The sequence below is a fragment of the Pungitius pungitius genome, chromosome 17 (genome assembly GCF_949316345.1).
Source record: "Pungitius pungitius chromosome 17, fPunPun2.1, whole genome shotgun sequence".
Taxonomy (NCBI): domain Eukaryota; kingdom Metazoa; phylum Chordata; class Actinopteri; order Perciformes; family Gasterosteidae; genus Pungitius; species Pungitius pungitius.
The window spans coordinates 8913243-8931093 of NC_084916.1; the positions used below are offsets into that span (position 1 = coordinate 8913243).

The window sequence follows — 17851 nt, forward strand, 5'->3', positions numbered from 1 at the left end:
GCCGTCGCACTGACGGGTGTCAATTAAGAATTACTGCCGAGGCACTGCACTTCCTTTTTGGGTTTTTTTTCCTCCTGCCCAGCTGTCGGCCTCTGTGCCTTTTTTGAGAAATAACACTTTACCCTTGTCACTGCTTTAGCTCTTAGCCACGGTCGCCCCCGGAAAGTGGGAGCACGGCGGGCGCGCTAATCGATAACCAGTGTATTAGCAATTATTTTGCCCATTGATTTACGGTGGGGCAGTGACTGCCATCGTGTTATTAGCTGCTGATTACATGCCGGGTTACACTGCAGAACACTGCACTGGTTGCCAGGTAGATGTTTTTTCTCCTTGGAGCCAAGTACGCCTGGAAAAACACACTTTTTGTTTATGATGTGTTTTATAATGTTGTTTTATTTAACAGTTCATTTCTGTTTTTAACCTGTAGCGAGTGAAGCTGACATGATTGTCGCTTAAAGACTTCTTCGGGCCCTGTCTTACTGATTTCCCAAAACACGCAAACAATATCCCAAATTTTACAGGAAAGGTTGAAACTCTAAAGAGGTGTTTTGCATGTTGGCACGAACCAGTATCGGATATCACGAGAAGAAAGGTACTTGTTTCTGTTACGTGGCTTAAAGGCATCCGGATATCCAAAAGTCGGTTGGGCAGAAATTCCTTTCTGGAAAGCCGTGTTTATTTAACCGATCAGGTGTGCTTTAGAAGCGGAGAGTATCATTTTGAGACACTCGCCTGCTGCAGCTAAGCGTGTACAGATGACACTTTGTCCTTGAGGTCGGACCCCGAGGAAGGTCACGCTGCGGCCTGGTCTGGAGTCAGTGCTGTGCTCCCCTCTTCACCAGGTACTCTTTTTATGGGGGAGGGGGGGGGGGGGTGAGATTACTGGCTCTCTCTCCCTATAAGCCTTCTCTCATCTTCCTATCTGTCATCAATCTCTATCTTACCGACTCCATTCGACCCTGCTCATATTTTTCTTTCATCTACCTCCATGTTTCTCCCCCTCATCTATCGCTCTCTCTCTCTCTCTCTCACTTTTTCCCCGGATGCTCGAGACTCAGTGAACTGGTTACTAGAACATGAAGTACACATCTGAAAAGGGGAGTATAATATCCCCTTTCATGCACACTGGCCTCCTTCTCACATTTCCAGAGTTCTTGTTTGCAATAGTGTGATTTCAGCAGCATCCAGCAGTCACACTTCTAGCTCCACGGTCACAGGGCAGTCAAATCTTGTGCCGTTTCCTTTTTGAAGTTCAAACACATGACCGTCAGCATTTTTCCAAGACCTATTTCTCCTCCCGGGAAGATAATCAGAGCATGCTGTGTGCTTTTCCGTTCTGTTTGACCATTTATATCGAACAGAAACCCATCGACCACAATGTTTCTCGGGGGGGGGGGGGGGTTGCACCACGTAATTACTTGGCAGTTGTCGGCTTGAAGAGGGATAAAGTGTCTCTGGATCCCAGTCGATTGAACAACGACGCAACACATGCTGCCTCAAGGAGTTCCTCCCAAATCTTCCCTGAGCCGCCGCGTCGTCTCAGACGGTGACAATCATGGGGGGGGGGGGGGTTTAAGCTCAGCTCTGTCCCTCTAAGTCGTCGTTGTCTGTCTCGTGGGGAGCAGCGTGGAGGGGGGTCGTGTGTGTGTGTGTGTGTGTGTGTGTGTGTGTCGTCACTCAGACCCTCGCTGTCCATCCCAGCCGAGGGTTTCTGGTCACCTGTCTTCTGAGGCTGTTTTTCTGTTCCATTCGTCCATCTCACGTTAGCATCTGTTTTTTAGAGCTTCACTGAACCGAGCTAACTGTAGTACTAATAGTACTAATGCTGAGCTAAGCATTAACCAATCACTGCCTCACTTCATATTTACTGGTTTGCACCTTTGGTTGAAGTAACTTTTTTAATGTGGTACTTAAATATTCATTATAATAGACATTCTACATTACGCCATTACGATTTTTAATCGAGACTGAAGAGAATACTTTTCCTCCACCCCTTGTCTAAGTAGGTTTTGCTTCCACTCCAGCATTCCTTTTAAATTGGCGTTTGCGGTTTAAACTGTTGATTGACTGTGTATATGGAAAAATGCCGGTTTGTATGAGGCATTTCTAGGTGTGAGGGTGACGTACTTTTAGTTTTTCTTTTTCAATAAATGACTGTTTTTCCTCTCGCTTCTTGGCTAGCCTCGAAGTCGGAGGCCTGTACTTTAACTTCTGTTTTAACAATAACTGCTAATTTAGAAAACAGCTCTGCCATGCACATTGAATGGAAATTTCATAACCATCAACATGCCTTCAATCATTCGTGTACCCGGCAGTAGGGAGATACTTGTGCAGCTTTCGTCTGGCTGGGAGTTCTCTGGCATGCCCAACAACAGGTTGGTTATGAGAGTTCAGTCTGAAAGGGAACAGCTTTGGCTCTGGACCGGATTTTCTTTAATCAAAACGGGAGCCGCGGCCTCGCTGTGTGAGACGGACCCGGGAAGTGGATTCCAGGCGCTTTGGACCGGCTGGAAGATGACGACAACATAATCAGCAGCCGTGTTAATTTGTCTCGTTACTTTGTTCACACAAGAGGCACCGAACAATATCGATAATGTTAAGCTCCCTCTGTGGGCTAAGTGCCAAGCGTTTGTCAGTAGGGAGAATGTGCACGTCGGGATTGGTTAATTAAACTTGATCTAACTCAACAAGATCACTGAGGAGCATCAAGTCCACTCAATTATCCCTTACACTTTCTTCTCCAGCAGCTACACACTGATATTTACCAGAGAGGCAAGAATACAGGAATAACTTCCTCCCTCGCATAACCAGTTTATAACAATCTGCATTAAATGTAAAAACCAAATTTTACAAGGGTATATTTCTGTGATTCTAAGACCGTTCCTTTCATTACCAAAGACACGCTGTAACATTGCACTTTGAGGTTCAATTATAAAAGTTCAGAACACCTTCTGTGAGAGACTGAAAACGTGTCTTAAGCCGTTGAAAGTGTCTTCCTTGGGACTGGAAATGTACACACACGACTGGACAGGCCTGTCCGAACAAAGGTTGGTTTAAAAAAAAAAAAAAAAAAAATCATTTTCACATGTTCATTAAAATTATTTTAAACCAGCTGTCGGCCTCGCGGTGCCAGACAGTAGAGCTAGTGTGGAAGCAGTGCTGATGGCACAATCCTGAGCGGGACACGATGTGAACCCCCCTCCTCTGGATATTTGGGATCTATTATGTATGGAGGAGCCGAGTGTCTACATGACCAGGGCCACAGAGCCAGACAAAAGTGTGTGTGTGTGTGTGTGTGTGTGTGTGTGTGTGTGTGTGTGTGTGTGTGTGTGTGTGTGTGTGTGTGTGTGTGTGTGTGTGTGTGTGTGTGTGTGTGTGTGTGTGTGTGTGTGTGTGTGTGTGTGTGTGTGGGAGAGACGAGGGGCATTAAGGGAGGGGGGAGAAGGGGAGAAAAAAAGAGTGACGGGGGACAAAAAAGAACCATGGAGAGAAGAGTGGGGCGTAGGAGGGAGGGATGAGGGAGTGGAAAAAGAGGAGGCAAAGCAACAGAGGAGTGAAAGAGAAATGACTTGAGGGGTTGAGGGATGGAGAGAGAGGTGAATAAAGCGAGAGAAAAGTATTAAGGCAATGGAGAAGAGAGAGAAAGAGAGACGGTGACATCAGTTGAATGGAGGAGGAGCGAGAAAGGAAGAGGGGAGGATGTCACCCATGGCTGCCACTCATCACTCACGGCTTAACGACCCTGTTTTTTTTCTTCCCTTCTCCCGCTTTTTTTTTCCGTGGGTGGGTGGGGGTTTGGCCCAATCAAACAGGGTCAAACAGAGTTCACAACCTCCAGGTGGGATCGTCCTCCACCGAGGAAATGTCTGTGCGTGTGTTTGGTGTGTAGCTGTAAGGGTAGTCCGGACATCGAGATGGAGACTATTTGAGAATTGGCGAGGTATGACGATGTGGGATGCCGGGTTTAGGTGTATAAATGTCTGAGTTATTTAAACAAGATTTAATGTTTTTTTGTGCAAAATGCCCTGTCCAAAGTTTGTGTTCATGTGTTTACACTGAAGCATGTGTGTTTACATGTGTGTGTGTGTGTACGCGCATGTTTGTTTTCAAGAAATCCACTCCGGCTGTCTGTCGCTTCCTTCTGGGATTGGCTTGAATCCTGTTACTGTGTGTGTGTGTGTGTGTGTGTGTGTGTGTGTGTGTGTGTGTGTGTGTGTGTGTGTGTGTGTGTGTGTGTGTGTGTGTGTGTGTGTGTGTGTGTGTGTGTGTGTGTGTGTGTGTGTGTGTGTGTGTGTGTGTGTGCTGAGCTCCACTTGTCCTCTCCCTCTCTCTGTCCCGTTTCTGGGAAGCATCAGTCGTTTAAAACTCAAACGGCAGGATTGCTCTCCTCCTCGCACCAAATTTGGGGAACAGCTGGGGCGGCCATGACGATGATTTGTCTCCCTCTGCCCGTCCGCCTGACAGGTTGAGAGCAACAAGCACGCACAAATGCACCCCAGCACAGACGCTCACTAATAGGCGCGCGCGCGCACACACACACACACACACACACACACACACACACACACACACGTAATTAAACATGCACTCGGTATCACAGACACACATACCCCTCAGAAGAGGCCACGTTCTCAGGGCGCTGCCAAAACACTCTGATTTCCTTTAGCCTGGGCGGCCATACATCAGCTCGGGGCCTCCCAGCCCGGATGGCAGGGGCTGACAGAATGACATGTGTCATTTATCAAACGAGGGGCGCCAGGCCTCAGGAAACGAACAGGCCGCCGCGTGACAAAGCCCCCCGAGAGCGCTCCTCCACTCGCAGCGAGGGGAGTGTGTGTCAGGGGATAGACGCTGACAAATCTGCGGAGATGGAACACACATGGATGCACGCTGACACCAACACACAAGCGGAGGAAACCGAGAGGCACTTCCAGCACAGGCACACCCCCAGTGATAACTCATATCAAAGCTGCATTGTGGCTTTTTTTTTTTAAAAGAGCTTTTTCTGTGCTTGTTTCTAAAGAAAGAGGAGGAACGCTCACCCAAAGCCACAAACCGACATACCCACACATACACCCACATGTATGTTCGCAAAGAAGCGGGACGCCAAAGCCTCTCCCGTTGCCAGCAGCAGGCCCGTCTGCGTTAATGATCGGCCACTCACTGCCCAAAGAAACTCTTATTCCTCCTTTCATATCGATGCCAGCACACACTGACGATATCCTTCTTTATTCATTATGTCTCCCCCCTGTTCATTCCTACGCTGCACTCTACGCTCTCTCTGTCGTGATCCCCCTCCACCCCCCGTTTATTTTTTCCATAGCCTGTTCATTTGTCTTCATAAGCCTAATTTATTTTCTCTGCCAGATGCAAGCTGACAGCCATCAGTCTATCTCCCACACACACATGACCCCCCTGACATGCAGACAAATATACCATGGTACGCACAAATGCGCTCAGCTCTTTTCTCGCTTTTTCTTCATTCGCTGTGTCTGTATTACACTCACACACACACACACAGCCCGTATTACCTCACACTGCTCTGAGGTCAGCCATGCAGTCGCATACCCTCTGTTTTACCCCTGTCCTCCGCCCCCTCCGACCACCAAAACCCTCCCATTAACATTACTGGAGATGGATGTGTCTTCATGGCCCAGATTGATTGCGCATATAGAGTTATGGTGCCATTTGTGTGTGTGCGTGCGCGTGCGTGTGTGTCAGATGGAGGGCACTTTGGGAGGCGGCGTTTGGAGCTGAAATGTGAGGGAGGCAGGCTTCTCTCGTTTTCCAGAACCTTCCAGCCGGTCGTTGTCTGTCCACAGTCAGATATTGTCCTCTGTTGAAGGATTGCTTCCTCTCTTCCTGCCTCCCTCTCTGACTGTGAAGCTGTTCATAGCCATTGTTCACTCATACACACACGCACACACACACACACACATTCAGGCATGCATAGTCGCCCACAGACGCAATCAGGCTGAGATGGCTACTGATACTAGTTCACTTTGAGAGCCCAGTACATAATTTACTGACTTTCTCCAGGGACCTTTTTTCAGCTCCCCTGTCCCTCCTCCTTCCCGTCATTTCTTCTTTTGTCACTTTATTGCTATGGTCATCAGGAAAGGGAGAGGAGTAGCTCACACAAGCAGCACACGTACACACTCCAAGCCTTTGTGTGATTCAGCTTGTGCTTTTATTTATTTTTCTTAGTAACACCCCCCCCATGCAATTCATAAGGCTTTAAATCTTAAACTAGTGTTGAAACAAAACGGTAGAACTGTTTAATGGAGCAGCGCAGTTCGGGACTAAGTCACTTAAGTGGGCAGAATGACGAAGAATATTTGGTGATTCGTAAAGGATAGCGCTTTTGATGCTGGAATTTCCCCGGTGAGACGTGCCGTTATAAGGACCAAAGTGTTCGAGGACATTTGGTTGTCCTCAGCAGCTTCCTGCCCTGAGGGTCTGCGGTTCTGCTTAATTTCCCTAAAGTGCCTTTACTGTTTTCCAAGTTCTGATTTTTTTTGTCTCCGAGGTCACGTTCCCACAAAGTCCTCTGCATTCTTGTGTTCAGTCTTGTGTTGCTCATCTGGCTACTGGTTTGTTTTAAATATCTTACAGAGAAGTAGAAACGGGTGGAGGAAGAGCTCATGAAATGCTTTGATCCGGAAAGTCAAAATGACATATTTTGTGTGGCCGCCACCATTGTGTCTTACATCATTTGTCCCCTTAGCTCCTAAAACACAAACCTCAACAGAAAACTCCGCCAGTAGTTGCGAAATGGATTATGTTCAACTTCACTAAGCTAACGTAGCCTAATCGTGTTGCACCCTTTACTTTTAAAATGTTCTGCTTTAGCATGCTGGCTTGTTCAAATAGCTTTCTCCCTCTTAGTATTACTCTTATTTAAATGAAAATTGTCGGGAGGAGTAGTCGGCCCCTTGTAGAGAAAGACAAAAAGGTGCCGCTGACTAGCGTTAGCATTTCTCACTGGCCAGCTAGCTTGTGAGAGGTTACGGTAGATCACCAACTAGCCGGCCTGAAGCTACATTGCAAAGTTATGGATTGTGTCATTTTCGGGTGTGAGCGGGGTGATGTAGGGAGCCTCCTTGCCACAGAGATTAAAGCATCAGATTCATAGAAAGATGTTTGTCGACATGTATGTGTACATTTTCCCTCTTTTGTCTCTCTTCCTCCTCTATGTTGTGCTCCTCAGCGGTGTACAAAGTGAATGGTCCTCCTGTGAATCGGGGGTAGGTCTGACAGCGTGGAGAAGGTTGATTGATGGCTTATTGTGCAACCGAACTCGGCTACACCAAACTGGTTGGGTTGTGACCCTGTTTTGGCCCCGTGCGCTCTCATTTTCTCCTTTTTTAGTCTCCTTCACCCTGCATCAAGCTGTCTGCCTCGGTCCGTCCCCCCCCCCCACACACACACACACACAGTGCATAAACACGTATGTTCAGACTGTAAACACACTTCCTCTTTGTGCTTCTTCTCCTTTCCTCCCCCCTCCTCATCTTCACTGCAGCACTAAACGCATCATTGTTGCCATCATTCATTCTTCGCTGTTTCCTTTCTTCCTTCCTGTGCCCACTTTGTTTTCTTTGTCCCTACTCCTTCAGGACAGGTTTTTTCCCATGAGTCATTTCACCAAGTTTCATTTTACAGACCCTATTCATACAGTCTGAAACACTGGCCACTCTGAAGAAAAGCTCTAAATGACCCCAATAGACAAATCCAGGGCCGCTTTAGATGTGGTTTGCCAACTGGGGATCTACTGACGACTACAATTCAACAAATTGGTGGGAGACAAAGTTAGCCCAAACACCAGGCACACTACTTTAAACTGGGGTTCGGCCTTGCTTTTCCCACAATGATTTTCTGCTTCTATTCTCCACACAACCATAGTGATTCATGGTAATTATCCATCTTTGGGGTCATCCATCAACCGGTTGTTGCTAAGCGATGGGAGCAGCTGTTGTTTAGCCGAGGGAAGCTCCACTGTCAGGGGCAATGCAGGTGAATTCAAGAGACGGCATCTGAGAAGAAAGGGGGATTCTGTTTCGTGTCGGGAGCTGGTTAGTCCCCTAATCCATTGTCCTGATTTAAATTCATCAACCCTCTTTCACAAAACGGTGCCCCATGACTGAACCAAAATAGAACTTCAAGTACTTGAATAGTTAATGATGTGTAGTCCGGCAAAGTGTAAAACTACGATGGACTAGGACAATATTGATGTAGTTCTTATTGATGTTAAAAAACGGACAATATTTTCTCTAAAAGAATCTGTTGAGCAAATGGGCATCTGTCTGATGCAGCCTACATTGAATCAGCGCTTGGCATCGGGTTTTGTGAATCTCCCTCCCATCAACTTTAATTAGCATTAGTAATGCATTATCTGATTCTGTACTTTATTTGAAAACAAACCAGATGGTGTGTGCAGCACCGGAGACATGTTCGATTGTTGGGCGTGGGGGGTTTTTTGGCTGAAAAGCAGAGCGGAAAAGGCTGGAATCTGCCGCGCCGATGATCTAATGGCTGTTGTTTCATCTCGGAGCAAGCAGGCACTGACAGTTCAGGGAAGAGGTGATTTATAGACCACAGTCACTGTCATGGCGTGTCGAAACTGGCTCACGGGAGATCTGAATAAACGTGGGCGGAAAAAAAGAGAGAGAAAAAAAAAAAGAAGGGGAGGAACCTGCAAAACAATTTGTGAAAACAATGGAAATTGTTTTCTTTCAGAAGAAATGGCTCCGGTTCTCCAGGTTCATTGTTTTCTTTCATCACTGGTCTATCTTGTGCTGCAATCATTTGCGGTTACTCATTCACAATGAGCACACACACACACACACGTATTGTGCTCGTAGTGGTCTAATGAGGCTGAGCCAGAGGTAGAATGCACCATCCAAGTGACCCATTTAAAGAGGCTATTAGCATAATGTGAGTTCAAGTAATTGCAAATTTCTTGAAACATTTGTAGAAACCCTCAGGACTGTTGAAAGTTTCAGATAAGGTCATTTTTCTGAATTCGTATTTTACAAAGAATCCAAAGCAGTGACACACAGTCTGTAGTCACAGCTGAACATAATTAAATTCAAAATGTCTAAAAGCTACCAGCAGGAAGAACAGACTTTAACAGCTGTTTTTTGTTTTTTTTTCTCTCCAACCGGAAGACTCGTGGAAGCTGAGAAGGTGGATTTGTACGACACACAATCTATTAGAAGCCCCGCGGCTATCGTGCCATATGGTGGACTATTCCATGTGGGTTAGCAGAGGGTGGTGCCGCGCAGAGGAGCTATTAGGTGGGCTTTTTCATGTCTGGTCAAGCAAGCTGCGGGGGGGAAAATAAAAAGTGCGGCTAATGAATGGTAACCGCGGATTGTTTTACGGATGTAGCTCTGCACTTGTGTTTGGGAGCGGTTACCCCCTCAATCTCAGCGAGGTCCAGGTCCCTGGATCATAATTAAAAACCAACTTCCTAATCCTTTTCACCCTGTAGATGTGAAACGATTCCTCTGGAAGCTGTGTCGGCGTGGTGGTGGTAGTTGTTGTTGTTGAGGAGGCCGCACGTCCGTGCCAGATTGCTTCAGTGTACATTGTCGGCAGAGTCGTCCAAAGACTGTCACGTCCTATGAAACCACAGATACGAATATCCCAGAGAAAGAGAGGAGAGGAAAAAAAAAGATCAAGAATGAAGCGACTGGGGAGAGCAGAGAGAGAGACAGATATTGCCTGACATACTAAGCATTACCATAATTGGCTTTTCTACATGATGGAACAGAGGAAATAATAATGTCATTTTATTTACAGCCTTCTCTCTGCCGAAACGCACACACACACCCGTGCACGTCGTACAGGTCAATGACACACACTGATCAGGCCTGTCCAAAGCCATCAGAGGTGAGTGGCAGGGAATGGAGGGGCCGGTGACAAAGCGAAACGGGGGAGAGAAATAAGACTGCCACACCAGAGCTCCCACTTTGAAGGGCCACTAAACGGTGCGAGCCTTCGCCGGCCGCCCCGCTCCGAATGCGGCGCCCCGCCTACGCCAGGGCAAATCAGCGGGGTGAAAGCTGGCGGAATTGGACATTAGCACTGCAAATGAGAGCCGGGATTGCCCTCTTCTCCGAGACAACATGAATAAATGAAGACGGTTTAGAGGGGAAAGTTTGTGATTTTGTGTGGGGTGTGTATGGAAAAAGAAAGAAGGGTCGATGTTATCCCACCCAGTCTCGTTTTACCTCTTCGAGCTGGTCACTGTGTCTGACACGGGGCGAGGGTTGTTAGATGCCACCCACACAATGACAATATCCTCACTGTCATAACAAAGTTAGACTTTGAAATTTCCACTGGTTGGCATAGTTGGAAAGAGCATGTCAGGGCGTGTTGTTTAGACATTCTAGATATTAGATCTTCAATGCTTGTTGCGATGGACACATATTCTATAGCAAGGCCTAGTCCAGGCATGTTTGCATGATCTTTTTTTTTTTTCCTCAACTTAGTCTCATTTAATTTCTTTCAAATGCGTCTAAAAAGCAAGTTGTGTGTGACTTCCAGCCTTGGGGGAGGGGTGGTGTGTTAGTGACTGGGCGTCCTGGTGTGGTCTCACCTGTCTGCAGCTTGAACTGGACTCTGGCTCCTCCTCTCCAGACCCCCCCCCCCCCCCCCTTCTTACCCTGGCAGCCACATTGCATCCCAGCATGCACCTGACACGCAGTAACACTTTGTAGCCACACAGATCTTACAAACACATGTAAAACTTTGCAACCGTAGCATGAATTCCACTTCTTTCTCGCTAGTCTCTCTATTTAGTTTTTTGGAAGCAGTTAACTTGTTTCTCTGCCTGTTTTTTTCTCTCTTATATATGCGCGCGCGCACACACACACACCTCTTGTTCGCTGGCCTAAACAGATCTTTTCTCCTCTCATTTCCAAACTTCCCCTCTTTTCCCCCATCCTCCCTGACAGCACAAAGTGGGCTTACGTTTTTGACTGACAACCACAACAGACACCTTCCCCCACTCCTCTCCTCCACCCTCGTTTTAATCCCCTCCCTATCCCTCGCTCCCACCCTCTCCTCTTCCTCTTTTGTTCTGAGTGACGCCCGAAAGCCGCTGTGTCAGCATCTTTTCCATCTCTGATTGCCTTATTAGCCGGCGGTGGCACCCGCAGCTTTTCTGACACAGATGGTGAAGGAGGAGGTTGTAAAAAAAAAAAAAAAAAAAGATGGCTGACTTGTGTTTGTTGTTGTTACTTTCTCCTCCCACCTCTTCTCTGGCTTGTTTGCGTGGACACTGACACCTCGGGCTGACACTGACACACTCCTGACACTGATGCCTGTCAAGGCAACATAGTGTGTGTGTGTGTGTGTGTGTGTGTGTGTGTGTGTGTGTGTGTGTGTGTGTGTGTGTGTGTGTGTGTGTGTGTGTGTGTGTGTGTGTGTGTGTGTGTGTGTGTGTGTGTACTGCTGTTAGGTTGCTCTCACTTTGTCAGCTTGGCGGCTTTGTCTTTAACTACTCTCACCTCTGAATGGGTCCGGTTTTGCATTGATTTCAGTACAGTGGGCTGCACACAAGGCTGGTTGAAGGAAAGCGAAAGTTTGTTTTTTGACAGACTCAAATGAATGTTTTCAGAAGAGCCTGCGTGTAATTACAAGCTTACATTTTAGAGGGAAAAAAACCCTGCTAACGAAAAGTTAAATTAAAAGAGGAATGCTGTGCATTTCAGTTTGTCAATTCTCACACACACACACACACACACACACACTACACGTGCAGCCTTTTACACGCGTACATCGCTGAGAGTTGCAGCTGTTGGACCTCCAGCTTTTCCCAGGCAGTAACTGGCACCTCACAGACATCAGGTATTATGTCCATTCCGATTATGGGATAGAGAGCTACATGCTGTTTGAAGCTGACAGCACATCTGCCTCCTCACTGGAGACCGATTTTGGCACCTCAGACAAGCATCTTACGAGGAATGGATTGGGGGAGCTGCCTTGGCGTGTTTAACCCTCCAGTTCTCCCTCGCCTTTCTTCTCTGTAAAGTTTCTCTCTCAGTGTGGCTCCAGCATCATCTGTAAACCGTTTCATTTTTCTACTATTTTCTAGCAAATGATTCCTTTTTAAAAGACTTCATTTTTATATTGGTCATATTATTTTTACAGTACAATCCATTTGTGGAAATGGTTTATCTGCTGAGAGTGGTCAGCCATTTCCCACTGACACGACGACTCTCTCCTCTCGCTCTTCTTTTAAAATGGCACACTTGAAGCCGGGAGTACTCTGGGAGCGCAGACAGTAACAACACGGCTTGTCGTGTCCGCTGGCCGTTTCCTTGCATCACGCTGTGAGGACTTCCACAGCCGATGCCAAGTTGACTCCGGCCAACCACGGCTGATGCAGCTGGCATTTTTCTCCACTATCTTTTACTGGTGAAGGCATATTATTTGTGGAAGAATGGAGCAAATCAGTCAAACACAGATCTGTGGTCACTATACAGCATCCAAATAGACTGGTTAATGCTCTGGCTTTTCAATTTGCTGACTGGGGTTTTAAATATTTCTATATTTGATGAATTGTGAAAACAGAAAAAAAAAATGTCTGCATTTGTGTCTCCCCACATTGATTAATAAGTATCATCGTCGCTGAGTATTTGTTCTTTGTATGATCTGAAATGTTGCTTGTGTGGAGCTTTTAAAGCGAGCAGGAACACTGCTGTGGCTCATCTCCACTCTCTTCCCTGGCGAGGCTGTAGTGTTCAATAGCTTCATTAGGCAGCGCGTTGAAGAGGACGATTTGTCATTGTCAAGATATGGATGTTTGCCACTTTATTGTTGCAAAATTGTGTCCTCTGCTGGGAAAATGGAAAAGTCTCTTTAGGATTATTGCAGATACCTTCATACAGTAAGGGAGGCAGATGCATAATTGGTATTCTATTCCAAATGTATCAAAAAACTGTGCAACGCTATTTCTAATGGCACTTTCTGCTCTTTTTGTGTTTTCTAGCTTATGGATCTGAGGACGAGTTCAAAGGGGATACAATCGACGAAGAGGAACATCTACAAGATGATGGCCTTTCCCTGGATGGGCAAGAAGACGCAGACTATCTTTTCAATGACGACGAGGAAGCAGGTGACCAGTATAGCTGCCAAAACTCTCCAATCAGCAATGGCACTAACCCAGATGCTGGGTATGCCTCTCCACTCAGCACCACCAGTGATCATCTGGTGGACCTAAAGACCCCGTCTTCCTCCACTGATCAGGACAAGGTAAAGGAGAAGCAAGGGGAGAGCACCGAGTCCATCAATGGCCTCTCTCTACAGGACAGTCTGTCCAAAATGAAAACTGTCTATGCAAACCTGATGTCGGATGCCTCCTGGTCCAGCATAGCTCTGGACATGCTCAAAAGTAAACAAGGGAACAATTACGCAGCCAGCAATGACAACGGAAGCGCTCACAAAGGGAGCAACGGGCTCCCGAACAGTCCCAGCCCGGTCAACATCCATTTAAAAAGCAGATGTAGCACTAGCAATGCCTCCGCTAATATTACCATCAGCAGTACCACCACCAGAGCAGTGTCGAGCAACAGTGGCACCAGTGTGAGCTCTGGAAGCACAGGGGGACTGGCTTACGACTGGCACCAGGCAGCGCTGGCCAAAACCCTACAGCACACCCCGTACCAACTGCTTCCTGAGCCCAGCCTTTTCAGCACCGTGCAGCTTTACAGGCAAAACAATAAGCTCTATGGCCCCGTGTTCACGGGTGCCAGCAAGTTCAGGTGCAAGGACTGCAGCGGTGCCTACGACACTTTGGTTGGCCTGACGGTGCACATGAACGAGACGGGCCACTACCGCGACGACAATAAGGACACCGAGGATGATCGCAGCCGAAGGTGGTCCAAGCCGCGGAAGCGCTCTCTGCTGGAGATGGAGGGCAAAGAAGATGCCCAGAAAGTTCTGAAGTGCATGTACTGTGGCCATTCTTTTGAGTCCTTGCAAGACCTCAGTGTTCATATGATCAAAACAAAACACTATCAGAAAGTGCCTCTAAAAGAGCCGATGCCTGCTCTCACCTCAAAGCTGGTACCCCCAACCAAAAAAAGAGCATTTCAAGACTTGATGTCCCCGAGCTCGCCAGAGTCCGTCTCATCTGGTATACTCTTGGCTGAGTCTCCCAAAGACCAAAAAGGGGCCAATCCTTATGTCACTCCAAACAACCGATACGGTTACCAAAACGGTGCCAGTTACACTTGGCAGTTTGAGGCACGCAAGGCCCAAATTCTCAAATGCATGGAATGTGGTAGCTCACATGACACCCTGCAGCAACTGACAGCCCATATGATGGTCACAGGGCACTTTCTCAAAGTAACCAATTCCGCCTCTAAAAAGGGTAAGCAGTTAGTTTTTGAACCGGTTATTGAGGAGAAATTTCAGTCAATTCCTCTCCCACCGACTACAACACGACTCCCAGCTCCGAATGGGAAGGCGCAGCCCGACTCCCCATTGCAGCCCACTAACCCTGAGGAGAAAAACGAAGAAACAAAGGATGAAGAGGCTGAGGATGAGAAAATGGAAGGCACGGAACCAGAGAAACAAATAAAAGAGGAGAGAGAAGATCCTCCTGAAAAAGGAGACAAGCCTAAAAAGGCCGGATCGTACCAATATCTCAGAGAAGAAGACTTGGAAGAGGCCCCTAAAGGTGGTTTGGACATCCTGAAGTCTTTAGAAAATACCGTTTCAAGTGCAATCAGCAAGGCCCAAACAGGCACGCCAACGTGGGGGGGATACCCCAGCATTCATGCAGCCTACCAACTCCACGGGTCCTTGAAGTCGGCCATGCCGTCATTTGCACAGGTTCAACCTTTGTTCAGCAGCAAGGGTTTGAAGGTACTCTCTTCTGAATTAAACACTCTGATCCATTCACCAAACAGCCCCTCGCCACCCCCGAGTCACAAGAGCAATGTGCTGGCCATGGAAGAGCTCGTCGAGAAAGTGACAGGGAAAACTTCGGTGAAAAGTGAAAAAGAGGAAAAGCCCATTCAAAGCAAGGGCAGGTCTCTAAAGTCTCCATTGCCAAATCCTAAAGACAAACGGTTTTCACCCAACCCAGAAAAAAGCTTACGGGCCGTGAAGCACGCTGCAGCAGAAGACCGGCCCGGGTTGAGAGGCAAAGACGGCGAGCAGACAGCGAGTAAAAAAGAGAGGGAGATAAAAAGCGAAGGCGATTCACCAAAAAAGCCCGTCAGCAACGGCTGTAATATCCTGAGCATCATAACCGATCACTCGCCTGAACAGCCGCTGGTGAACCCTCTGTGCGCCTTGCAGTCGATCATGAACAACCACTTGGGAAAAGCTGCGAAAGTGGCCACCCCCTTCGTGGACCCTTTTGCGATGCTTTATAAAATCAACAGCACCTCTGCTCAGGTTACGTCAGCTGAGCCTGTGGGTCAGTACTGCGATGATGGTGATGATGATGATGATCAGCCCATTGACTTGACGAAATCCAAAAACACCAACGGGGGTACACCCACGGGTGCTTCCACACCAAACAACAACGGCAGCGTAAACAACCACAACAACGGCAAACCGGCTTTCAAAGAGTTCTCCCAGGCGTCACCGCCGCTCCTTCGGGAGAATGCTCTGATGGATATTTCAGACATGGTTAAAAACCTGACGGGCCGCCTGACACCAAAGTCCACCACCGCGTCTTCCATCTCTGAGAAATCTGACCTCGATGGCTGTACCTTTGAGGACAGCTCCGAGGAACTGTCTCCCATCCAGAGACGGAAGGGCCGCCAGTCAAACTGGAATCCGCAGCACCTCCTGATTCTCCAGGCCCAGTTTGTCTCCAGTCTCAGAGAGAGCGCTGACGGGAAGTTGGTGGTTAGTGACTTGGGGCCCCAGGAACGGGTCCACATCTGTAAATTCACTGGTCTCTCCATGACTACTATCTCACATTGGCTGGCCAATGTAAAATACCAGTTGAAGCGGACAGGGGGAACAAAGTTCCTTAAGAACATTGAGTCTGGTCAACCTCTGTTTCTGTGCGGCGACTGTGCTTCCCAGTTCAGGACTCCTTCCTCCTACATTCACCATTTGGAGTCCCACCTTGGGTTCACCCTGAAGGACCTCTCAAAGCTTTCCATAGATTTAATGGAGCAGCAAGCAGTCAGCAGAATAGAGGACAAGCCTTTTGGCACCTCTGGACATACAGAAGACGCTGGCTCAATATATCTGTGCAAACTTTGCAATCGGACATTTGTGAGCAAACATGCAATCAAATTGCACCTGTGCAAAACCCACGGGAAGTCGCCGGAGGACCACCTCATCTTCGTAAGGGAGTTAGAGAAGTTTGATAAACAATGAAGAAGCTGATGGCAGATTGTTGACATACTGTTGCACTATAACTCAGCTACAATCTGTCGGTGCCGCAACCGCATTGACACATATCGTAATGACAGCGTGGTTGATACTGTAAACTATGTCCAGTTGTTGATAAATGAAAGGACCTCGCGCTGCAAATGCTTGAAGCTAAGTTGTAAAAGTAGGTTTTTTTTTGGTGACATAGACGTACCAAATAGTTGCAGCAGCCACAGCACTACGTGGTCACTGACTGACTGTTGCTTTCCGAATGCACTGCATCTGATCTGAGCCTTGGGGAAAAGTCCATCTGTTGATTTAAAACTGGACCACGCTCTTATTTTGAACACTGATTTTCAATGATTTTGTTTCAAAATGAATACAAGTCACAACTTGCTTATTATTTATGACAGTTTCTGCATGTTTATGTAAACTGAGCATAGTACGTCAAATACAAAACTGATATCCTTTTTCTTTTTCAAATAGCAGGCGTAGCTGTTTAAATGAAGGTAACTGGTTATGAAAGTAGCCATGGGAAAGGTGATGTTTCTAAAATATTAAGATGATTTCAGCACTTTAAGGAAGTGTAAATTGATGAAGAAATGTGCTGTAAAAATGACACATCAACTTTTAATTTTGTATCTCTTGATCAATATTGATATTTGGGGGGACTATAATATTCAATAATGTTTTGTATTTGTCATTAAATCACAGCAATTCATACAAAATATTTAGAATATTGGTAAAATACGAGTTCCTGGTTACTTCAACATGTACAGTATTTGCGTTGGTAGGCTTCCAATTTTATTATTGTGAAGCTACAGTTGTAAAATGAATGGAGTTTAAAGTTATTGTATGAATAATCAGCAAGTATGTATACATGTGTGTCAGCATATCTTGCTCTTTACAGTTCAACATTATTTGTACTGTGTGCATTTTTATAATGTTATTTTCTAGAAAAATATGGGGGAAATGTATAAAACTACAGAGTATTGTTGGACCACAATGTCCTTTTTTCAGCGAGAAGTATGTCTTTGATGAGGTCTACATAAACATAGACTTTTAATGGCATCCGCTCTGATGCACGGTCCTGTAAATAACATTGAAGGAATTCATTGTCACCCAATGATAGGTTTTCAGGTTTTATCATCGACCCGATAATTCAGAATGGCATTCTTTTATCCTCAGTTGTAAAATAAACTCCAAGTCATGGATGAAATTGTGGTGTTGATTGTTGTTTTGAGTGTGAGCACAACTTCAGAGCGTATTTCTCCCACGCGTGTTTAGATTTAAAGAAGGACCGTATGGGGAATGTACTGCATTCATATTAATACTAACTTGTTCTCGAGGTTGGGATGGGGTTTGAACAGCGCAGGGCCCTTGGGGGGGAGGAGCACCGTCCCCCCCCCCCCCCTGTTTTTTAGGCAGGACTTATTACAATGCACCGACCGAGCCACCTTCTTGACCGGCTTTATTTAGACAAACACGGAGACAG

General features: G+C 46.8%; 1 protein-coding gene across 2 annotated transcripts in view; it reads left to right on the forward strand.

The window, feature by feature from the left end:
* LOC119219408 (teashirt homolog 1-like) overlaps positions 1 to 17575 on the forward strand; it is a 126572-nt gene extending 108997 nt beyond the window's left edge. For both annotated transcript variants that reach the window (XM_037474601.2, XM_037474600.2), the window contains exon 3: positions 13004 to 17575. In XM_037474601.2, the coding sequence (XP_037330498.2) occupies positions 13004 to 16362 (3359 nt within the window). In that variant the 3' untranslated portion in view covers positions 16363 to 17575. The remainder of the gene's footprint in view (positions 1 to 13003) is intronic.
* The last annotated feature ends 276 nt before the right edge of the window (positions 17576 to 17851 follow it).